This window comes from Notolepis coatsorum (assembly GCF_963971535.1).
Source record: "Notolepis coatsorum genome assembly, chromosome: 7".
NCBI lineage: Eukaryota > Metazoa > Chordata > Actinopteri > Aulopiformes > Paralepididae > Notolepis > Notolepis coatsorum.
The window spans coordinates 99,665,243-99,691,179 of record NC_140171.1 but is presented as its reverse complement, the minus strand read 5'-3'; the positions used below and the strand labels follow the sequence as shown (position 1 = coordinate 99,691,179).

Genomic DNA, 25,937 nt, shown 5'->3' with positions numbered 1-25,937 from the left:
TACCTTTGAACTTGAACGCCAGGGGCTTGTCCCTGGCGCCTGGTCCTTTTGTCCAATAAGAGAATGAACTATTATGGGCTGTAGTAGAATAAAGGGATATTCCGTGTACACGTACAAGGAATATACAAGGGATATCAAACGATATACAAATACTATTAAATATATATCCATAAATAAATATATATATTCGGTTTAATCTGATCCTTCACAACAATGATGATTAACCTAGTGATAATATAAGCTCTTTCCTTCAGGTATAAGGAGTGATAATAATATAAGGAGTGATGATAATAATATAGTGATTAGGGCTGTCAGTTTATCACGTTAATTAGATTAATTAATTACACAGCAAATTATCACGTTATGAAAATTAATTTTTTTTTTTATCTCATTAATTCCATAAGCACGTAGAATAAACATTTACAAACTTTTTTTGTTTTAAATGGCCATTTGCATGTTCTTGGTATCTGATTCTAGGAACATCTATGGATCTCAGGGAATGTATTAAGTGTCAGAAATACTGTGTCTGTTACTAGGCTTGAGTAAATTGTAATGAACCAAATGGGAATATCAATTCAAATGTTTAAAAAAGATTTTTTTACTGTGAATAACACCATGCTCAAATTGACCAGACCTGAAAAATATAAGCAAATGAATAAAGGGAAGATGATTAAACAGAAGGTTTTGTAGATACAGTACTGAATTCTGCCATCCGGACACATGCAATTTGAAATATTATTATAGAATATAAAATATCAGGCCTAAAATGGTAATGCGATTAAAATTGTTTTGTTTTGTATTTCTAATCAAGTCCTCAAAAACAGCATTTTTCTACCTCAAGATCTCGAGCCGTTTTGAGGCTGGGCTCCAACCACTGTGTGCAGATCATCATGTACCTGGTGCCACACAGCCACATTATCATGCAGCGGTGTCTCTCTGACATCACAAATCATCACATTTTCAGATGACTCAGTTCAGTGAGGGTGAATATTGTGAGAGGAGAATTGGAAGAATGCGCCAATATGAGAATTAGAGACATAGATCATATTAATATAAGTTCACATAGCTAGGAAACAATGCTAAACACTCAAAAAGGCCATTTATAAGATAGTTCCCCTTTAACTCTGCCATTGGAAAGAGGAGATTTGGCCCGATTTATAGGCCCGATATTCTATATTCATTAGGGATGTGCGATATCATCGGCCTACCGATATTGGCATTCAAATTTGATATCGGAAAATATCGGTATCGGTTTTCAAAAAAAAATATATATATATATATATATATATATATTTTTTTTTTACATTTCTATAACCTTTATTTACCCAGGCAAGCAAGTAAGAACAAATTCTGATTTTATTTATTGTCAAAAGTATGCATAATGTTGTGTTAATTCCAGCGGCACGTGGTGTAGTGGTTAACACTGTCGCCTCACAGCAAGAAGGTCCAGGGTTCGATTCCCGCTTGGGGACCAGGTTTCCATGATGCCAGTTACCCAGGTGGGGTATCTCCCAGGCCTTTCTGTGTGGAGTTTTGGATGTTCTCCCCGTGCTCGCAAGGGTTTCCCCCCCCGATAAGATAAACCCAATGGAATGCAATTTGAAATATTATTATAGAATATAAAATATCAGGCCTAAAATGGTAATGCGATTAAAATGCAGGGATTAAAGCAAAAAGAATTCTCCTGACTGAACTTTTTTTCAGGCCAAGTCATATTCTTATTTTAACCTCCACTGTATTTTTTTTTTTAAATAGTGTTAGCGTTTTAAGTAGAGCCTACTGTCCTGACTGACTATAGACCCTACTGTTGTGGTTGTTGTGCCAGGCAGGGAGGCTGTGTGCTGGAGAGCGTGAATGCAAGTCTTGTGGCTAGCTTCTGATTGATGGCGAGCTAGCACCCTTTTCCCATTACTTTGAACCATGAACTAAACGGCTTGTTATCATACAAACAAGGGACTAAATACGTTTCGCAATTAAGCCACAACAACAATGGACAGTCTCCTCCCCACCGTTTGTATATTTTTTTTCCACCCACCCACCCCCTCCTAATGTACAGTCTCCTCCTCATCATATGTATATATTTACTGTTAGGATCTCTGGGTAACAGTACTGTATATTTGCATATCGTATATGTTAGGGATGCACCGAAAATTCAGCCACCGAAGGTTTTCGGCCGAAAATGGCCAAAAATGGCCTTTCGGCTTTTGGCCGAAAGAGTTTTTTCACCGAAAATATATCACCGAAACAGAAGCAACCTGTAACCTAACGCGTGTTGTTGTGATGATGTCATCAAAACGCGGATTCATTACATGCGCGCTGTGAGCTCTTCAGTCCTGTGTGATACTCCTCTTGGGACTCGGGAGCAATGCATCTCCTCGGGAGTCGAGCTGTTTCTATGTAAACTCTGCGCACAACGAGTCCAATAAATGAGTCTTTAACATACTTTATCCTTATTTACTATATGCCTGTTGCGGTTAATCACTGAGTGATCTAATATGCATATTATTCAGAGCGAGAGGGGGAGGGATTGTGTTTCTCACATTGACGTTGTCTGTCGCGCGTCTACTGTGCCAAAGTCATCTGGGGACTAGAAAGGTGTGCTCAGTAGAGCATCTCTCTCTCTCTCTCTCTCTCTGATTGATTGATTGAAAACTTTATTAACAGATTGCAGAATGGGTACAATACAGTACAGCTCAATACACACAATTGTTAAGGGGATGCAGACCAGAGAAAGACTTTCGTCTTGTTTACATGATCAGGGTCCCCCATTTTCAATTCATCAGGACATATACGACATACATGACATACAGATAGACAGTACTGCTACATCTATACATTTATGACATACCAGATTTGCAAATACAGTACTGTTTGTGATACAAAAAGACCCATAGTGATTATTTATTATTTAAGTTAAGTTTTGCCATAATCATATATTTTTCCATAATCAGGTAGCTGAACAACATTGGTAAAAAAAAATCTATTCTATGAATCATTTTCGGCCAACTGTTTCCTATTTTCGGTATCGGTTTCGGCCAAGAATTTCCCATTCGGTGCATCCCTAGTATATGTGACAAATGTAACAGTACTATATACCTGTAAGTCATGTATGTCCCTATGTCATAAATGTCATGTATGTTGTGTATGTCATAAATGTCACTATGAATTGAAAATGGGGGACCCTGATGATGTAAACAAGACAAAACATCTTTCTCTGGTCTGCATCCCCTTAACAATTGTGTGTATTGCTACTAGATTTACCAGATCCAGAGTGAATTAATGAATGAAAACTTTATTTAACACACAAGCAGGGAGCGAAATTAACTTTTTGACTCACCGGCCAGTGGCGGGTAGATGGGAAGAGTCTACCCGCCAAGCATATTTTTTACCTGCCAAAAAATTTTTGATTAAAAAAATATATATATATATTTTATATAAAAAAATTTTTTTTTAATAAAATATATATTATATAATCATACTTGTAGTTGTATTATCTGCGAGACATCGCCACCACGCAATAAGTCAAAATGCTTGCTATCTGCAAACAGCTCCACTGTCTGTGTGTATACTTGAGTAGCCTCCAGCTCGAGCAAGGATTCTCCGGCCCTGCAGCTAGACCCTATATTCAGCTAGACCCTACATTCAGCATGCAAGGATTCTCCGGCGATGCAGCTGGACCTATTTATAACGTTACCGTTCTTTTGTCAAATCACATTCAACATGCCCTCAGCTAGAATACGCATTCAATCAATGTTATAAGACATTGATATCAGGAGCTATCTATAGCTACTGCTAGCCCGGTAGATAACGTTAAGACAATTTAGTTTACTGGGACATATGGATCAACGTGAGCTAGCTAAGCTAGCTAACGAGGGACCGGAGGTATTATGCACTCGAGTAGACTATTGCTGGAGCATTTGTTGATATCAGCAGCTATCAGTAGCTAGCCAGCTAGATACCGTTAGACAATGCCTCGTCATGTATTAAACTAAAAGTGAATAGTTGACTGGGTCATTGTTTAAACAGTAACGTTAGACTCTTGGAGGTCCGATATAGACTAGAGCAGATGGAAGTAAACAAGCCAAATGATAGCTTCCGATTGGTCATTTGCTTTTTTTCTCATGAAACCAGTCACGTCACTCTACTGTGATTGGACCTAGTGCGATGTGGGACTTGTAGTTTTTTAACGATCTCGCGGCGGAGAAAAAAAAGACGAGCGGCTATAATCTGTACTCGCACAAGAGTATCGTTATGAAGTTATGAACTACACGTCTACACGCCACACGGCGGGCAGCCCTCTAAGTGTCATGCGCCAAAGGTAAAAACAGCGGGCGGCGGGCTTTAGTTTCGGTCCCTGCACACAAGACCCTCTTCTTGGGACCAAGTAAGGTTGTCGATAATCCAATGTACAGTTACCCCCCCCCACCCCCCCCACCCCGCCTACCCAACCACCTCCAATGTACAGTCCCCCCACCCCACCTACCAAACCTCCTCCAATGTACAGTTTCTTCGTCAAATGTATACCGGTACTCTCTTTTTTAGACTATTTTTGTATCACAAACAATACTGTATTTGTAAATCTGGTATGTCATAAATGTATAGATGTAGCAGTATTGTCTATCTGTATGTCATGTGTGTCATATATGTTATGATGAATTGAAAATGGAGGACCCTGATGTAAACAAGACGAAAGTATTTCTCTGGTCTGCATCCCCTTAACAATTGTGTGTATTGAGCTGTGCTGTACCCATTCTGCAATCTGTTAATAAAATTTTCAATCAATCAATCAATATTTAACAGATTGCAGAATGGGTACAATACAGTACGGCTCAATATACACAATTGTTAAGGGGATGAAGAGTGCAGACCAGAGAAAGACGTTTTGTCTTGTTTACATCATCAGGGTCCCCCATTTTCAATGCATAGTGACATTTATGACATACACAACATTGACATCATGACATTTATGGCATAGGGACATACATGACATACTAGTACAGGTATATAGTAATGTTACATTTGTGACATATACGATATGCAAATATACAGTACTGTTACCCATAGATCCTGACAGAGATTATACATATGATGGGGAGGAGACTGTACATTAGGAGGAGGGGGTGGTAAAAAAAAGATACATACGGTCGGGAGAGAATATACGGTGGGGAGGAGAGTGGAGACTGTCTACACAGATACACCTGTGTGATGTTGCTACGGAGTTAAACTAATAAAGGATACTCACAACCACAACAGGGGACTCACGTAGTTGTACTGTGAAGTAACACGACAATGACAAATGTGTAGAGCCATATGAAATCCGCGATCACGGAATCGCGGACGGAATTATGTTGTGGGACTTGTACAGCACTTTGTTCAACTTTGTCAGTGCTGTAAAGTTTAAACCTTTTTAAATCTTAGACAAACAAAACACTTTGCTTTCATGAAATATTGTAAGCCGTCATTTGAGGTTTATAAAAGCAGCACAATGAACACAAATCTGTCAGTGCCGAGTCCGACCTCATCTTAAATAACAAACAGCATTGCTTGTTGTAATTAACAGAGAGGCAGAGTTGATTTTGCAAAAAAAATATATATATATAATTTACATTTTTTAATAATCAAATTTTATTTTCATATTCGAATCCCATGCCCATCGAACGAAGCTTCGAAGTATTTAAGACAGCCCTATTAAATGGACTGTTACCTATATCTTATTAAATTGTGGACATTTATTCATTCCCACTTATTAGACACTATTTCTGATGGTAAAATGAGCGTACAAAGCAAAATACAGAATTCTGAAATATTAAAACGGAAATAACGGAATTTGGAAAAAAAAATTATTGAATTTGGAAAAAAATAAAACGGATTTCATATGGCTCTACAAATGTGTTGTTTCTAGGGGTGGGAATCACCAGTTTCATCACGATACAATATCGATTCTTTGGACAACGATACGATATTTGCCGATATCACAAAGTCTGTCACAATACAATACGATACAGGTGCCTGCGATCGATATGAGATGATATTATGTGCCCATTTAACACAATCAGTCACATTTAGATCAACTAAAAAAAGGCTACGGAAATATCAATTGACGTTTTTATTTTTGAGCTCTTCCAGACATTTAAATGAAAAACAATCTATTGTTTTTAATACAAATAGACCTCCTGTTCACTGTAAAGTGCCACGTTTTTATATATTGAGCTTTAAGTTAAATGTTTTGGAACTCACAACACGCAACAGGGCTCTACGCTAACCTTTTTCACTAGGGGCACAGGTGCTCCTAAATGAAAAAATTTAGGAGCACACAAAGAAATTTAGGAGCACCCAAAGATATTTAGGAGCACAGTGAAAATATTTCAAGTAACAGAGTTTATTTTTATTTTTTTTTAAATAAATGTATATTTGTACTGTGCGTGCATGTGCAAACGGGACACATCTGTGCAATAGCACATACCACCAAAGTCACTGACCCACTGTGTGCTGTGCGTGTGTGTGTATCATCTGCGTGTGCAAACGGGAATGGGACAGACATTTGAACTATTAATTAAGTGATTAATGCCTACTGTGGCAAAGTTGTAGCCAACAACTAGGCCTATGAAGAATGAATGAAAACTTTATTTAACAGATTGCAGAATGGGTACAATACAGTACGGCTCAATACATACAATTGTTAACACTTTGGTTGCCATGGGTTAAATTCATGATATACCATAGGTTGCCGGCTCTATTTGTCTATGGAGAAGTACCCCTTCTTTGCATGGCTATAACTTTTTAAATTCTATTGCTACATTGCCATTATTAGGGCCCATTCAAAGTCCTATATGTATTGTTCATTGTGTAGCAACGTTAAACTTTTTCATTCACATATTCATAGTAAAGTATGGTCTAATGTATAAGTATGTTTTCATCTCTTTCTGCAGCTTTCTCCAGAACGTGATCTATAGCCCCAAATGCATTATATTGATGATGCAATACAGTTTTATGGCAATCAGCGCGATATAAAAAATTCCAACTAGACGTACTTATAGAAGTTACTACACATCATCTGATGTTGACCGGATGGGCTAGGGGGCGTTTATAATTCCGTGGGCAGCGTTATACCAATCATCTAATGTGGGTCAAATGTTGATCATAGCAGTTAGTATCGAAGACGGTAACGTTACACGCTAAAACTCACCCCAGTCTCCGCGCGCCGTTGGGCGATCATCGTAGAGTAGACATTTTATCATTATGGGATGTAGATTTACCCGGTCCATCTCCAGCTTGTATAATGGTATATACGTCCAAATCATGTTGTTTATCGAGTTATTGGCAATCGATCCCTGTGTACTGTGACGAGCTAGAATGCCGGGACCTATAGCGAGTGCCCGGAAGTAATACGGCCGTCCAGCACAACCTCTATGCCACTTCCTGTTAAGCGATTGCGCCGATCGGCCACCAGATGGCGCTCCTGAACCGCCAGAGAGCTCAGTGGGTCCTCCTGGTGGATCTCAAGCCAGCGGAGGGGACATATGAATCCGATCGCAGATTTTTGAAATATTGATATAAGGACGCTGTAAAGCGTCCTCCGGCAACTTGAGCATGGCCGGGAATGACGCTTTTAAGCGTTTCCTGGCAGCCAAAGTGTTAAGGGGATGCAGACCTGAGAAAGACGTTTGTCTTGTTTCCATCAGGGTCCCCCATTTTCAATTCATATAGACATTTATGACATACACAACATACATGACATTTATGGCATAGGGACATATAGGTATTTAGTACTGATACATTTGTGACATAAGCGGTATTCAAATATACAGTACTGTTACCCCTAGATCCTGACAGAGTATATACATATGATGGGGAGGGGACTGTACATTAGGAGGGGGTGGGTGGGTGGGAGGGAAATATACATACGGCGGGGAGGGAATATATACATGCGGTGGGGAGGAGACTGTCTATTAGGCAGTGACATTGAACAAATAGGAGACACTGGCATTACCACCAGGTCCATCAGTAGAGGGGGGAGCTAGTGTTGCTCTTCTAGAAAAATAATCCTTTCAGGGTTGCCTATTGAAATACTGTACACCTCCAGTACAGAAACATTGTTTATGAGTTTGCGTGTCAGGTAGACCATTGATTGACAGTAGATTCTGCCAATCCAGTCACACCGCTTGCACTCTGGCCGTCCGGCGCTGCAGCTGGGCCCTATTGCCCACCTCTGCTGCTTGCACTCTGGCCGTCCGGCGCTGCAGCTGGACCCTATTGCCCACCTCTGCGGTTGATAACGCTAGCCAAGTTAGCTGTACACACATACACAGTGGGCCAGTTACTTTGGTGTAGGGGTGTAACAATGCATCGCAATGCATAGATCCTACTTTGCAATATTTACAAAACATGACATTGTTTTCGAACTCTAGCCATGGGAAAATGTTTAGCCAATTCACGTTAAATTTGTATGTCTTCCCTCCGGCTCCAGTGGGTGTAGCTTCGCTAGCTACAGTGGGTACATTGGGTGCTACAGTGGGGGTAGTAGTGTGTGTAGCCTCGCTAGCTTGGCCAACTTTGCTAGCATGCTGGCTAGCGTCAGTATCTTGGTTAACGTTAACGTTAACCATCACCTCTGTAACATGAGCTGCCTCGCCTGACTTCTCATTCTCCGGTATCTTTCGCGCAAAATAAAAATGAATGGGCTTCGACATGGCTGTATTGTCTGACTCATTACTTTCAGTTTCCAGTCGCGTGACCACAGGAAACTCTACTGTGATTGGAACGTTTATGCGGCTGTGAACTGTGGGACTTGTAGTTTTTTAACGATTCTCGCAGCGGATAAAAAAAAGAACGAATGAGGCTGTAATCTGCACTTGCACGCCGTGCGAGTAATTGATTTTTCAGGTTCGCACACACATATTTTTAGGGGCATATGCGAGCAATATGGTCGCACTGTAGAGCCCTGCGCAAGCTAAAACCCCTTCCTCTCCCAAACCGTTCCTACAATTGTTTTATGTTGCATGATGATCATATATCAACATTATCTGTCCATCCTCAGTAAATAATATCAATATAATAATACTCCCGACTTCATCTGGTATTTTCAAACGCACACGCGCACGCACACACACACAGACAGAATGCCCCCGCCCCTCCTCCTCCTTCCCCTCTCCTCTCTCCATTTCTCTCTCTTAGCTTAGTTAGCTTAAGCAGCTAATGTAACGTTAATTTAGGTCTGGCCACGCGACGTGGGCATAAAAGAATGGCAACGATGCAAAGCATGTTAGATACATTTGACCCGTTGCGGGGGGAAAACTGCACAGACTTATATCGGGTCACAAAATAGAGGCTCCCTAGCGCTGCTCTGCTGAACAGAGCTACACAGAGTTTCACAACAGTGGGCGCGGGGCGGATATGACGTCGCCGTCACCGGATTTTCAAAATAAGATCTTTTTACGTTGCATCGATCCTATTTGATTATTGATAATAGATCGAAATATCGATCTGGATCGATGTATCGTCCCACCCCTAGCAACCACGGAGCGAGCAGCGTATCCTGTCTCTCGAGTCGCTCAGTGACAATGACTGCTTGGCGCGGCCGTGCCGCGATAGAAATAGAACTCCCTTTTTCATGATATTTGGCGCCTCTGATTGGCTCAATTTTGTTTCAATCTGTATGCATCTACAAATCATATTATACCAGGTAGCCAATTCCGTCAGACTGCGAATCAAATTGACGGATCTCCCAATCAAATTGACGGAAATCCGTCTGGAGACGGAACGCTTTAATGCCTGAAAATGCGATTAATTAATTACAAATCCTGTAATTAATTAGATAAAAAATGTTAATCACCTGACAGCACTAGTGAGTGATAATATAAACTGACTTATGCTGAGGAAGCCAATAATACAGGGTTTCCGTTAGCCAGTATTTACTAGAATCTAAATTGGCTGGTAAATATAAATCTTGTGGCAATCTTATTTATTTATTTTTTTACATTGACTAGCGAATTGTCAGTGAATATGAATTAGCGTGTGGCAGCCGTGTTTATTGAATGCATAGACGACTACTGCCCTCCTGCAACACACACTCGCAACAATCACACAACGCCCTTTGTTACGGTAGGCTACAGTAATGGTGCAACAGTTGTCCCTCACAAAATTCTTTAAAACACCCCACTACTAACGTTAACGATGAAGAGGAGACATGGAAGAGGAACAAGAGGAACACGTGGAAAATGTTGAGGTGGTACCGGTGAAAAAACTTAAAACAAACAGATCTTTCAGAGCAGAGTGGCTGGAAATATACACATGGCTGAGACGCAACACTGTCTTCACAGACAGATTTGTTTGCAGATTTGAAGCAGTCAGAGAGCAGTACATTTAGCACCTAATTGACTCTCTGAAAGACAAGGTTCCATGAAAACGACATGGACAGCCATAACTGTGACGTAAAGTGATTTTAAGTAGCTTAATATGAGTTTGGCTTTGTTTTTTAATGTCTTTTTGCACATGCATGTGTATTACCTATTGTCCAGCAGTGGTGGCTGGTCCATAGAGGGCGCTGGGGGCGTTACATTTTACATCTGACTGCCAAGCCTGCCTGTAGCTGTTCCGCAACCGTTCCTACTTCCGGGGTAGGCCCGATTGGCCCCGACAGGCACGTGACCCGCCGCGGCAGCCCCAGGAGCAAGCGCGCTACTGCTGGAGTTCGCTTCGCCTTTCACATCGCTGCCGTTGGCGAAAGCAGGATGAGAGGCGAGAGCGTAGATTTCGCTGTGTATCATTTAATCATTTAACATTTGAAAGGCATACATTGTTATCATACAGAAGTACAGAATACTTTTATCCAAAATGCTTCTTACTGTTACACTGTTAGAGACTGTGCAGTGCACGGCTTTAGTCTCACTCGAGTGAGGAAGACCGCTGGTTCTCCAACATACAGCGGTGTGCTCTTCAGAATGTACCGGGAGAAACGTTTACTGTACCCCGCAGACATAAGCGTCTCACAGGGCTGAGCTGTGCACGGCTTTAGTCTCACTCGAGTGAGGAAGACCGCTGGTTCTCCAACATACAGCGGTGTGCTTTTCAGAATGTACCGGGAGAAACGTTTACTGTACCCCGCAGACATAAGCGCCTCACAGGGCTGACCTGTGCACGGCTTTAGTCTCACTCGAGTGAGGAAGACCGCTGGTTCTCCAACATACAGCGGTGTGCTCTTCAGAATGTACCGCTGGTTCTCCAACATACAGCGGTGTGCTCTTCAGAATGTACCGGGAGAAACGTTTACTGTACCCCGCAGACATAATAAGCATATAAGCAGTGCTTACTAACGTTATTAGTTACGTTATTTCTGACCGAATTAGTCATTCATTTGTCTGCTTTCGCCAACGGCAGCGATGTGAAAGGCGAAGCGAACTCCAGCAGTAGCGCGCTTGCTCCTGGGGCTGCCGCGGGGCGTGGCCGCGGCGGGTCACGTGCCTGTCGGGGCCAATCAGGCCTACCCCGGAAGTAGGAACGGTTGCGGAACAGCTACAGGCGGCCAGCCTGTGCAGCAGTGACGGCTGGTCCATAGAGGGCGCTGGGGCGCGATTAATTTAGCGCCCCCAGGCAGAGTCATGGATGTGTTAGGGGGTGCAGGCTGACATGATGACGACAATGATGAACGCAGGGACTCAAGAGACAGGATTACAAAACTTCTCCAAAAGCCATTTGAGAGTAAAAATTTGGTGGAGAAAATACAAATAAAAGAGCTTGGCACAGACATCACATCCCGAATCACGTCAACCAGGAAATAACTAACACTAATCGATGTTGTCGTCGTAAATTGATAATAATCACAAGATACATTCAAACAGTAAAAGAAAGGTTGAGATCCAAGGCAGCTCTACAATTTTTTTTTACAAATCTTAGATTTTTCTAAATAATGTAAGCCACTAAATAAAGGCTTTTTAAAAAATTGTAGAGCTGCCTTGGATCTCAACCTCTCTTTTATAAGCGAATCCTACCCCGGATTTAATCCAAAGAGCACCTACCTGAAACAAAATAAGAACGCTGAAGCCCTCTCCATATCCTCTGTTTTGTTCAAATACATTCAAACAGTGTTGGATCTAACTAAATGGATTTATGGACACAAGCCCGGACCACAAAGCTTCTCGAAGGGTTAGCATGACATGCGACGGCTCTTCCAGTTCTACCGGCAGCAAAAAAAGGTTTGTCTCAGCCTCTGCGTTATGACATAAAATGTAATTGTACGGGTCTTTTCCATTTATTTTCTTCTCCGAGTGCTTCGTTTACATGTTAAAATCACAACGATTTTCTTCTGGGGAACAATGCCCACAAACCGCTACAGGTTCCGTTTGTAAACATGTCACCTTTTCACCTCTTATCAGTTTGCAGGTCTGGTTATATACCGTAGTTACTGAAACTGATTGGCCACCGCCCCACCTTCCACCTAGAATAATTTTCACCAGCCGCCACTGTTGTCCATGTCCAGCCAAAAAATTGCTAGTAGAAACTGCAATAACACACTGTTGTCTATTGTCATCTTGCCGTCCTATTGTGTGTGAGTGAGGTCCTCTCGCCAGGATATATAGAGATGTATTTATTTATTACAACAAATAACCCTAACTAACCCAGGGGGCACACTGCATCTGTACTGTGAAACGTGAAGGTTATTGGACGTCTCAGCAGCATTGCTATCCATGCAGACACGTGTACATTCGTAGTATTCGGCTAATTAATTTGGTCGGATTCATGATTGTGAGGTCTCAGTCATGCCTGCGTGCATTTCATTCCCCCACAGTCTCACCACGATGGTCTGGTGCTCTATACGCAGCTTCTCCACGCCGGCTCCATACAGCTCCCTCAGCAGGCACATGATGCGGGTCTTCTTGCCCGCCCCCGACGGGCCGTACACCAGCAAGTGCGGGAAGTCACCGCACTGAACCTGAGACAAACAACAACACAGCGCTGGGTTCATTCACCGTGATGGTGACTCAATGCATGTTTGTGGCTTAAAGTTAGCATTTTCAACGGACAATGTGTCATTTCAAAATATATAGGCTTCACTTATGAGTTAGACTCAGGTCGACATGTTGTTAAGTATTGATTTCCTAAAATAACGTTACTGGCCCACGTAGCATAAAAGCACGTTGAATAGCGTTAGTAGGGCAAGACGGTTTGGATGAAGGTTAACGTTAGCTGCCTAATATTACCTTACATTTGCCGACATTAGCCAACCATGATGCTAGCTAGACAACTTTCCTTTAGCTCAGGGGGCTACTTTAGCACTGCAGCCTGCATACTCTAGCTAGAAGCACGAATGAATGACGTTTTTCTTACCAGGTTTTTCAGTTGAGCTGCTTGGTCTTTGTGATAATCCAGTTTCCCAAGGGAAGTTGGTCTGTATTTGTCGACCCACAGGCTCATTGCGAGATGAAGTTGTATGTCCTTCCTAAACAGGCTCTGTCTGTCAACAGCAAACCCCGCGAAACAGTTTGCAACCCGCGATTTGCTCAACTACGGAGACCCCGAAGGGTCTAAACTGTGGCTGGTGTTTTGAAAGTGCAAAACTCTTGCTTTTAGCTTATAAAGTCTTCTTTTGCTTACATTATGCCATTTCAATGACCTTGGACAGTTCATTAAGTCAGTCAATATCTATAGACAGCCGTCTCCCTAAACTAGCATCAAGACTTTGAATTTGTGAAATCATCCAGTGAACTTTTTTTGGAGTTAGTCCATTGACAATGAATATTGCTAGACTTTGTATATTATATTATATTTGCTATTATATCCAAATTCGTTTTATCCAAATAAAAAATAGAATGTTTCAACTTGACAATATTAACATTCTAGTAGTCATACTACCATAGAAAACGTTTAACTCCCCCCCCCCCCCCCCCTCTTTAATTCCTTTTTTTTGTCAGCAGGGCAGCAGATGTTGGTTGAAGGCAAATCCAGTGGTTTGGAAGGAGTCCAGCCAGGAGGGTATGTCACCCAAGAATGAACATGCCATTTGTCCTTCACACACATGCTTCCTGTCTGTCTCTTTAGCCCTTTTTGGACATGCACTCAGGACAATGCGTGGATAATCAAGTGAGGGTATCCTGTTCGCTGTAAATGGCTGCATTTATATAGCACTTTTAACCAAAGCGCTTTACAATGTGTTCCTCACATTTTACCCATTCACACACACATTCATACAGCGACGGCGGAGGCAACCATGCAAGGTGCCAACCTGCTCATCGAGAGCAATTTAGGGGTTAAGTGTCTTGCTCAAGGACACTTCGACACACTGCCTGGGAGGAGCGGGAATCGAACCGGGAACCTCCGGATTACCAGACGAACCACTGTCACCCCTCTGTGTGTCTTGTGCTTGTTGGTCGGGAATGAAATTGAAGAGAATGAAGATAACACAAGATATATATTTGATCCAAAAACAAAACCCATTTTAAAGTTAATCTTTTTTTGCAGTGAAAGCTTGAGGCTTAGAAACACATCATTGTCTAATACGTGATTGTTCAGTCCTCTGTTCCCCTGTGTGTGTTTTCGTGTTCAACTATTAACACTATGGTTGCCGAAAACGTAGAACTACGTTTCTGTCGCCCAATCGTTGAGTGCCGGAAACGTAGATCTACGTTTTTCTCACTGTATTTCTTTTAATCGCTATTGCCATTCATAATTCAGCGGGGCACCTTGTGCATACTGTTCTTAGTGTGTCTGAGCTGGCTGACGGTCTTATACCGCCATCTAACGCCTTCGGCCATTATTGCACCCCATTAGAAACGGGTTAGTTTCTTTTCTCTACCGAGCTGCGCCGTGGAGGCGGGTCCTAAACACTACGGCAAAACACACGCATGTAGTTTGGACAACTGACCCCGCCCGCCCATTGATGTGCAATGCCCAACAACGTTGGAGACAGGATCGCTGTGGATAACTGGAATGGCGATCAGATAATTGGATTCTTTTTTTTGCATTACATCAGATACCAGGTAAGGACACTATATATGAAAGCTTGCGTTGATCTGATATTTCTTTCTGTCGCGATTGAAGCTATCTGTGTTTTATGTGTGTGGCTGTGTGCCGTTGGGATGCAGGAAAGGGGGGGGCGCGCCGATCTAAACCACATTGCATGCTTGCATGAGGAAGGATAATAATGATGATCTAGCATTGATTTCAGGAAGATTCGATAATCAGGCGAAAAATTACAACGTGTTTATTGAATTACACAAACACTGTTTTCGCGTCATTTCCCTGGAATTACTCAGAAGCACCCAAACTATATTCATATTCAAAACGGTATAAAACGGAAATGTACGGATGAAAACAGAATCCGTTTTTTGCACGTTGACTGGAAGCAACTCACTGACACTCGACGGCGTTATTAGACCCATAGCTATACTATAAAATATAGGTTTAGCTCTACAAACTACAACTACGTTTACATGGGGTTAATGGACGGCAAGGCCAGGGCCCTGTTCCTCATATTGATTGATTTTTATTGTGGAGTAAAAGACAGCATCCAAGGGATAAAAATATGAGAAAGTGTAAGCACTTATTTCCATCATGGTCCCTGATTTTGGACATGGACAGACATCATAAAACATAGAGCATCATAATAAAACAGAGCATCATAATAAAACAGAGCATCATAATTAGGGATGCCCCGATCGATCGGCCCCCGATCGTTATCGGCCGATAATCAGTATAAATATGCGATCGGGGAATTCCGATAATTAGTCATATTCGCCGATCGCGGAAACTGATCAAGTGGATATCTCACTCGCTTGTCTCAGACGCACAGGACCTGCAAACTGCTCCTCCTCCCTAGCCCCGCCCGTACCCGTGTAGAGTTTGTAAACACGGAGGCGGACCTCCTCTGCTGAGTCTAGATAGTGCATTCGACCTGAGCTAACGTTAGCTACCTAGCTATCGTTACTGTTTAAACAAAATTACCCAGTCAACTATTCACTTTTAGTAAGCATTGTCTAACGGTATTTAGCCGGCTAGCTACTGATAGCTCCGGATATCAACAAATGCCCCAGGAAGTCCAGTAGCCCATGTTGATATCTCCGTTAGCTTGCGTTAGCTGACGTTAGTTCACGGTTCAAAACGAAATGTCCGATTGAACTAAATAGTTGTCTTAACGTCATCTAGCCGGCTAGCAGTAGCTACAGATAGCTCCTGATATCAATGTCTTATAACATTGATTGAATGCGTATTCGAGCTGAGGGCTTGCTGAATGTGAAATGACCAAAGCATAACGTTACCAATAGGGTCCCGCTGCAGCGCTGGAGAATCCTTTTTGGAGCTAGGGCTACTAGAGTACACACAGACAGTGGAGCTGTTTGCAGATAGCGAGCATTTTGACTTGTTGCGTGGTGGCGATGTCTCGCAGATAATACAACTACAAGTCTAATTATATAATATATATATTTTATAAAAAAAAAAAAAAGAAAAACTTTTTATATAAAATAATTTTTTATTTCTTTTTAATCAAAAACGATCGGTATCGGATCGGTATCGGCCGATATGGCTCACGACGATCGGTAATCGGTATCGGTGGCAAAAAACGTGATCGGGGCATCCCTAATCATAATAAAACATAGATCATCATAATGCAACCCCATAAAACACGCCCTACCCTCTCCTTCCTAGACGTGGCTATTCTATACTTCACTGATAACTGACTGGCTAACTGAGTTAGCCGGATAATTTTCAGGATAACTTGACTTAAACTAGACCTTTCGGTTCCCCGACGTGCGATTTTCTAAATCACTATGGCAACTGATCAAAAAGTTTGAACCTGGTCGAGGGCAGGGTTTAGTTCAGTTAGCTGGATAAACCATGGCCACGCCCTTGCAAAGAAATGCCAGCTCCCTTCCTGAAATAATTCTCACAGTCTAGATCATATTCAGCCTATGGATTTACTTTGTTCTAAATAATGCACGTCATATATACGGCGCTTGCGAGGTGCGATATACACACTATGTGGTTATTTTAATAACGTCGGAGCATTGCAAATGTGAATCCCGCAGGGATGTTTTTTATTTTTTTTGTCTTTTCCCCCCTCCTTTTTTCTCCGATTTATGCCAATTCCCAATCCCCTTCCTGGTCGCTGCGCACTTACCCCCCACAGTCGGTCTGGGAGAGTGGAGGCTATCACGTGCTTCCTCCGACACACGTCCAGCCAATCAACCGCTTCTTTTCACCTGGCAGCGCGGACTCTCACTGAGTGGGCGTAGCGTGTGGAAGGATCACACTATCCCACCTAGATCCTATCCGCGCTTAGCAGGCGCCCCGACCGAACTGTAGGAGTCGCTGTTTACAACGACCCGGACCCACCCGCCAGCTTCTCCCACCCTCTAATACTGCCAATTGTATTAGTGTGAACGGCCAGCCAAGCTGGTGACAACCCCGGAGCTGTGAGCTGGATTTGAACAGGCGAATCCTAGCGTCTCCGGGGTTGGTGACGAACGCAATCTCCGCTACGCCACCTGACCGCCTCCGCAGGGATGTTTTTAATGAATGAAACCTATCGGGCGTTTGGCTCTGATTCATTTAATATTCTCGGCTGTGGATGTATTTGCGCCCGGATTGCGTTTCATTCAGCATAAATTGAAGCGTCTTCATGCGTGGATTGTGGATATGAATTATGACGAATCTGAATATGTAGATTGTTGAATTGTGTCACTCACACGTTACTGTGATAATGTAACTGGATTAAAATGTTTGAGGAGATGCGCTGTTTGACGGATTTGATGACGTGGATGTGACTTGAGAAAATGAATGAGCAATTGCAAGCCTTTGACGTTTTGATGAATGCATTTATCTGTTCAAGCACTGTTAGTGTTATCTGATGATGAACAAGAAGGTGATTAACATGACTGGTGTCACTGGTATAAACCAAAGGTTAATCAATTCAATGCATGTATGGATGATGTCCGAAACAGAATAAAACCCGATTAATAGTGAAACTGTATAGCCTCCAAGCCTCTCTGACACGTTATTTCGGGGGTCGTGCCTTGAAAACTTTGGGAACCATGTATTTATATAGTACATGAATAACATGATACCTAAGCACATACAGTACAGATATCCTCATAAGTAGCACGATCTCATTCGATTATTCATTCCATTAAGCAGCAGGCACATTTAAATAAATATAATCTGATTGATTGGGGTAATGAGGGATTTAAAATATAGATTATGCATTTAATTGTCGGCGAGGCTATTGAGCCGTACTGTATTGTACCCATTCTGCAATCTGTTAATAAAGTTTTCAATCAATCAATCAATCAATGCCATTAGAAAATCAGGATTTCTGCGATCGACACCTGCTGTCTTTTCAGGTGAGGCGGCCGCGCGCACTTATCCTGAGTATCAAGTCTGGTTCGAATTAACAAGACTGAATCAGCGTTCGAGGAACAGGGAAAGCCTGGATTCAAACATCGGGTTAATTTAATCTGGATAGGACTTTTGATCGACTTAGTTGAACCAGGTACGGGGAATATGGCCCAGGTCACTTCCCGGAAGGGGCGTGGCACTCAATGTGTTAACCTACAACCTTATACACTGTACTTAAATAAATAGGTTGTGTTTGCTATTTTATTGAAATTATGTTTTAAGTTGCAGGAAATGACAGCAAATGTCTTTCTTTATTGCAACCCCCCTCTGGACCACCCCCTTGTTTGAAAATCCTGGGGAAATGTTTAGGCAATGGTCTCATTTATTTACTGTTGTGACAACCCCCACTTTACCTGCAAATGGGGAGTCTGTTGACTCAAAGAGCATGGTGGAGTGGGTAGGTCGTTAGTCCAATTTGAATAACCTGTGTGTGCAGTGCAGGGAGCTGCCTGCACACACAGTATTTATGTTTCCCTGTGTAATCCCCTCTCCCATCTCCCAGGACAGGTTGTACCAACACCAACTTTGGATCCTTTGATAATTCTGATACACACATATTTGTTGTTATTCTATTATTCTTTGTTTAGATAGGATTAAATAAAATTAGGGCTGGGCGATATAACGATAACGATAAATATCGCGATATATTTTAATAATCGATATCGAATATCGAAAAAAAATCAAAAAATCGTTTTTTTTTTTTTTTCTTTTAATTTTTTAATTTTTTTTGACCTGCAACAGGGCAGTTTTAAAACCAGAGACAGTGGACAGACTTGTCTTTCTTGCCTGCAACTTAAAGTAATGGCTTTGCTTGTCCAAATGACAATACTGACCAAATTCAGATTTCTTTTTCTCTTGTCCATTTATTTTGTTTGCTTTCTAATTTAAAATACATTTTGAAACCGTCTGTACACAGTAGGCTATGTGTGCTAGCAGAACTAGACTCCAGTCACGAGTCACAGTGCACATGTCCGGTGGTTTGTCCACCAAAAAAGCTCCAAAAGATCGAAAATAAACTAGCAGAGCCAGAACTGTTCAACTCCTCTGGAGCCACAGCCAGCAGAGAAGCCGGTTTACTTTAGCTTTTAAACCAGCTGCAGCCTGAGAACTGGAGTGTGAGGGGATGTAACACTAAAGATGGCGGCAATGACAAAGAATTGCTGCAAAATAAACATACATCTGTTGTCAAAAAAAAAAAAAAAAAAATTATACTTATAACAATTCGATAATTATCGATATCGAGAAATAAAATAAAATTATCATATCGTTATCGCGATATGATTTTTTTCCATATCGCCCAGCCCTAAATAAAATCTTTTGTTAAATTGTTATCACGTGTGGACTCATGTCATAAATCACCCGTTTGTGACACTGTACTTATACCAAGGTATCACAACTAATTTGACAATGATATGATATGATATATTATTGTTTAAATCTATTTTCTGACAGTATTTTTCACATTTTCAACTTCTTACGACCACCTGCTATCAGGGCCCCGTTCCCCGTACCTGGCTAACTGAGTTAGCCGGATAATTTTCAGCATAGCTTGACTTAAGCCAGACCTTTCGGTCCCCCGAAGTCGGATTTTCTAAATCACCATGGTAACAGATCAGAAAGTTTGAACCTGGTCCGGAGCAGGGTTAAGTTCAGTTAGCTGGATGAACCATGGCCACGCCCTCGCAAAGAAATGCCAGCTCGCTTCCTGAAATATTTCTCACAGTCTAGATCCCATTATACCATTCTGAATTATGTTTTTGTGCTGTGTTTTCCTAGAGGGGGCTTTTGAAATGTATAATAATAGAACTAAATGCTGATAATAAATCATATTCAGCCTATAGATTTACTTTGTCCTAAATAAAATAATGCACATCATATACGGCGCTCGGAATCGCGATACACGCCAGGGTTTCCGTTAGAATTTTTTTTTGCAGGTCTGAGTGTCCGGTAGATTTCAATCTACCGGACAAATGGGATAAATTCCGGTCAGAGTTTATTGAGCTTAAAAACAATTGATAGGCCTATATAAAGAATGACATCATCAAGGCATTTATAATATTTTAACTTAAAACTAGGCTACTTTTGCGTATACAGTCATTAATATATTCCAAATAAAATAAGTCCCTCGAGACTTCGTGCTGCTGCCGACTTGAGGTGTCAGTGGGCAGTCTGCCCGACATTAAACAGCAGTCTGTTATAATCACATTTTTATGAGCTAACGAATTCCGTTATATTGGACATTTGTATTAATTATATCAAGCGAAGAACTGAGAAATTTGGCAGAGAGAGACGGCAACATTATCGTGGGTTTGCGTGATGACTCCACCTCCCAACGACTTGGTGCTGGTCATAATGTCCTGTGAAAATAATTCCCTCTAAGCACAATTTGATTATTTGAATTGTATTAAAATAGACTAAAGTTAAATAGCCTATGCGATGAGCGAAACAGTCATTGCATTTGTTTCATCGTTGCTTCGCCAAGCAGCCGGTCTGGTAGTGACACCGCTGTGTCAGCGCGAGCTGGCTGTTAGATTTACGTGAAGCATGGAGCTGCAGACCGACAGAGCAGCGGTGTTTTTAGGTCCGGTCCGGTCTGGGCTCAGCAGCGCCGCCCACCCAACAGCTGAATTGCCAATGGCTGGATTGGAGTACTGCATTCTGTGGGGCTGCAGATGGATGCTTCTCACAAATCTAGGAGCAGCGGGCTCGCGCTGACACAGCGGTGTCATTATTGGACCGGCTGCTTGGTGAAGCAACGATGAAACAAGTGTGATGATTGTTTCGTTCATCGCATAGGCTATTTAATATTGGTCTATTTTAATACAATTCAAATAATCTAATTGTGCTTAGAGGGAATTCTTTTCACCGGACATTATGACCGGAGAGATTAAATATGTCGGACTTCAACAGATTTTGCCGGTCAAATACCGGTAATTACCGGCTAACGGAAACGCAGATACACGCTGCATGTGGTTATTTTAATAACGGCGCATTGCAAATGTGAATCCCGCTGGGATATTTTTAATGAATGAAACCTATCGGCCGTTTGGCTCTGATTAGTTTCATATATTCTCCGCTGTAGATTTGCCCAGATTGTGTTTCATTCAAGCATAAAATTGAAGTGTCTATGCGTGGATTGTGGTCTTTGTGGATTATGAATTACGAGGAATCTGAGGATTGTTGAATTGTATCATTACTCAACACGTTATTGTGATATTGTAACTGGGATTATGTCTGAGATGCGCTGTTTGACGGATTTGAGCAATTGAATGAGCCGTTGACGTCACATTAATGCATTTGAGAATAAAGAGATAAAACTTCATTCAAAAGAAAAATATTCGAAACACGGGTCTCTTGTCCATTGATGGATATATAATGGATATATTTTGTCTGGCACAGTGGTGTAATGGTTAGTGCTCATTCCTGTCAAGCGGACGACCAGAGTTCGAAACCCTGCGTTTCTAATATAATTTTTTTTGGAATATAATATTAATGACTATACGCAAAAGTAGCCTAGTTTTAAGTTAAAATATTATAAATCTACATGCATTGAGGATGTCATTCTTTATATAGCTCTCAAAGTGCACCAAATTGAAGCATTTACATCGCAAAAAGAAAAAAGACATTTAGAAAAAGGGGGGATTCGAACGCGGGTCGTCCGTGTGAGAGGTATAAGGACTAACCATTAGACCACGGTGCCAGATAAATAAAATATCCATTATATATCCATTAATGGACAAGAGAGCCGTATCCTTATTCTGAAAGAGTTGAACTAATTATTTTCGCTAGCAAGATCTCATTTGATTATTCATTCCATAAGCCTACTGCCAGCAGGCACGTTTAAAGAAATATAATCTGATTGATTGGGGTAATGAGGGACTTAAAATTAGCCTATAGATTATGCATTTAATTTGTCGGCGAGGCTATTGAGCCGTACTGCATTGTACCCATTCTGCAATCTGTTAATAAAGTTTTAAATCAATCAATGCCGTTAGAAAATCAGGATTTCTGCGATCGACACCTGCTGTCTTTTCAGCTGAGGCGGCCGCGCGCAATTATCCTGAGTCTCAAGTCTGGTTCGAATGAACGAGACTGAATCAGCGTTCGAGGAACAGGAAAATCCCGGATTCAAACATCGGGTTAATTGAATCTGGATAATGGGACTCTTGATCGACTTAGTTGAACCAGGTACGGGGAATAGGGCCCAGGTCTCATTGAGCCATGGTGTCCTACTCAGTCAACCCTGCGCCACCAGCGACCAGTCTGTTATTCAATCATTTCCTTTCTCTGACTGCCTATTTTATAAACCTATGCATTTATGAAACATTAAATAATAATAATTAAAGAAAATGTATTACATAAATATTGTGCGAGTAAGGCAGTGTTGTTTATATGTGATGTATTTTACAATGATCACTTTGGCAAAACAAGACAAGGCTTTCATTTTGGGAGAGAGAGGCAGTGGTCTGGATTTGTGGTAGGCAATGGTTTTACAATGACAATATGTATTCTGATGGATTGTGAAATACAGTCTAATGGTCTGCAAACACACAAAATATCCCTGTATCACAGTTATAAGCATAACGTGCCAGCTAAGATTGTTGTATTGGGATTCATCTTGTGATTGTAGGTTTTTATGCATTTATATTTTTGTTTTGATGGTTTATGTTTGTTATATATTTTTTTTCTTTTCAGAACTTAGTAGGCCTAAACTAAACTGTTTATATAATTTAAATGTATTACAGTTTACAGTGATCTTGGTGGTGGAGGCTATTTATCTGACATCATATAGTGGCTTGTGATAGCCTACAATGACAGAGGCGGTACCGGTATTCAACTTTTCGATTTCCTTGCATATACATATTCACACATACTTTACTTCAATAAAATGGGTATGTCCCACACAAAATAGGCTACTGTACACACCAGATAGAAAGAATAAAAAAAAATTACTCAATTAGTTACTGCCTTTACACCAGTATACTATACTCAATTTATACCTACCTACTGCTTTCACTGTCTACACTGTAATCATAACTAACTATAGTCTACCCATAACTCTGTATGATAGCTTGATGATAGTAGAATATTGCTGTCCATTTATATTTATCACATATATATATATATATATATCTGTCTGAATATACCTGCATATGATCCTTCTATATGCCTACTTATAATAACACATAAATCTGTATGATAACATGTACAATAATGCTGTATGTATATATATATATATGTACATATCCCTTTATACTCTTACTAGTTACGCTGCTGGCCAGTATGACTACTACCATAGTGTCTTTATAACTATCACTGTACATATTAATACTACAACTCTACATGCATCTGATTAACTATTACTCAGTAGTACTAGGCCTAATTGATATACTTTAATCACCTATACATTGTATATTACTATCGCACTTTACTGTTACATTTGCCCTCTGTTGGATGCCAAACTTATTTTCATTGTACTGTACTTGTGCTGTATAATGACTAATACATTTGAATCTAATGTAATATAATCTGGTAGCGAGTACCATGTGATGTCAAACTGCAGGCTAATTCAAAGAAGTTGAAGGCTACGGCTAGGCTAACTTACGTTACCTTTTGATGAAAAACCTTGTAAACAGCATGAAATAGAAAGTAGGACTCAAACAGACCTGTTCGCTTTCGGGCCTTGAAGAAATGTCATGTAAGTATAAACGGCGATGAATACAATAACAATTGAGCTCACTTAAATTATCATGCTACGGTTTGACACATAGTGGGAGTATCGGCGTGATTACCAAACAAAGCCGCATTTCTCGGAGACGCTCTCTGATTGGCCTACGCCTGTTTCTACACTGGTTAAGCTTAGGCACTCTTCGAAGTTGGTTAGGTTAGAGTTTGTCTTAGAGCGTGACGGCAAGTTCTTTCGACGGTTAAGCTTAGGCACTCTTTCGAAGTTGGTTAAGGTTAGAGTTTGTCTTAGAGCATGGCGATAGAACGCCAGGTAGTTTGCAGGCTGTTTGACGTGGAAATGGGCAAAGACACAGCTCGTCACGGATTGGGCAAACGCGTCAGTGGCCAATCAGAGAGCGTCAGTCAGTGCCAATCAGAGAGCGTCTCCGAGAAATGCGGCTTGGTTTGGTAATCACGCGGAGTAGTGGCGATCACATGACCATAACATGACGCGTAGTGATGACATAGTAAGTAAACGTTTTATGGTCAATGATCGTATCTAGAATCGGCACTAGGTGTCACTCAAGAGCTATAAGGACTGGAAAACATTGCTTGCTTGTATTATTATTATTATTATTATTATTATTATTATTATTATTATTATTATTATTATTATTATTATTATTATTATTATTATTGTTATTGTTATTGTTATTGTTATTGTTATTATTATTATTATTATTATTATTATTATTATTATTATTATTATTATTATTATTATTATTATTATTATTTATTTATGTATTATTTTAAGTGAGAATAAAACCCAAACTCAAAATGTAGCTTGACTGAAATTAAATGGTATTGCATTGGGAAGAAACATTATTTTATTTAGATTCTCACCAAATGTCTTGCTTTTACTGACTATGTGAGTCAACTTCCTGTTTCTGTGGAAACCGTGGTTCGTTACCGAACAGAAGTGGGTTTATCACGCTACATACTTGACAGATCTCAGCTAACTCCACCCTTTACAACCCTCTGGCTAGACTTGAAATGGCTCTTAGCCCACACCAAAGGCCCACCCCCCCAAGTTGTGTCTCTCTCTCTCTCTCTCTCTCTCTCCCTCTCTCTCTCTCTCTCTCTCTCTCTCTCTCTCTCTCTCTCTCTCTCTCTCTCTCTCACACACACACAACAACCCTCGCTGACTAAGCTGTACTTATCGTCCAATTGAAGAACCCAAAGCATTGGGTGTCCAGTCCACTGTCCTCTGTGCTAAACCTTTACTCTTCCAAAACAAGAGAATAACAAACAGCTTATTTCTGCTTTGTTTGTTTGTTTTCTTACACAATGGCACATATTTCCTACTCCTTCTCAATATAGGCTACAACAGTATTATTCCTACAAATGATTAAATCCCTGTGAATCTAAAAGGTACTTGAATGGCAGTAATGCTGGCTCTGTCTATCATTCTGCCCTCGGATTTATTGCTGGTGGTGACAGATATGACCACTGTGTCCTTTATGAAAAGGTTGGATGGCATGGTTGAAAGGCGTAATTATCATTGGTATTTGTTTATTTTTAAAGCCCTTATTGGTAAACGTCCCTCTTATCACAACACTATTGGAATGGAATCTTGGAACCTATTCTACACGTTCAAATGACTGGTTGGTTCTTAGGATTCCTCCAGTTTGCTAGTCTGAACTATAGGAAAAACTGCTTTTTCCTTTGATGCTTCCAACACCTGGAATGCCCTCCAACTGACTCTGAAGCTGAAGGTTCTTCCTTCGTCTGATGCATTTAAAAGTATGATCACCGATCACTGTATAAATGAGGGTAACCTCAGTGTCTTACAAGAATAATTATTTGAAATTAAATTAAATATG

General features: G+C 41.0%; 1 protein-coding gene across 3 annotated transcripts in view; it reads right to left on the bottom strand.

Annotated features, from left to right (window-relative positions):
- The window catches only part of LOC311232666 (replication factor C subunit 3), a 158,264-nt gene extending 134,090 nt beyond the window's left edge, over nt 1-24,174 (bottom strand). Inside the window, exons 1-3 of one of the 3 annotated variants that reach the window (XM_084319532.1) lie at nt 24,054-24,123; nt 13,324-13,450; nt 12,791-12,928 (exon numbers count right to left, since the gene is read on the bottom strand). In XM_084319532.1, coding sequence (XP_084175658.1) covers nt 12,791-12,928; nt 13,324-13,450; nt 24,054-24,085 — 297 coding nt within the window. In that variant the 5' untranslated portion in view covers nt 24,086-24,123. Of the gene's footprint in view, nt 1-12,790; nt 12,929-13,323; nt 13,472-24,053 lie in introns of those variants that run through there. The other 2 variants (XM_084319533.1, XM_084319534.1) reach the window with 2 other exon arrangements.
- Between the last annotated feature and the right edge of the window lie 1,763 nt (nt 24,175-25,937).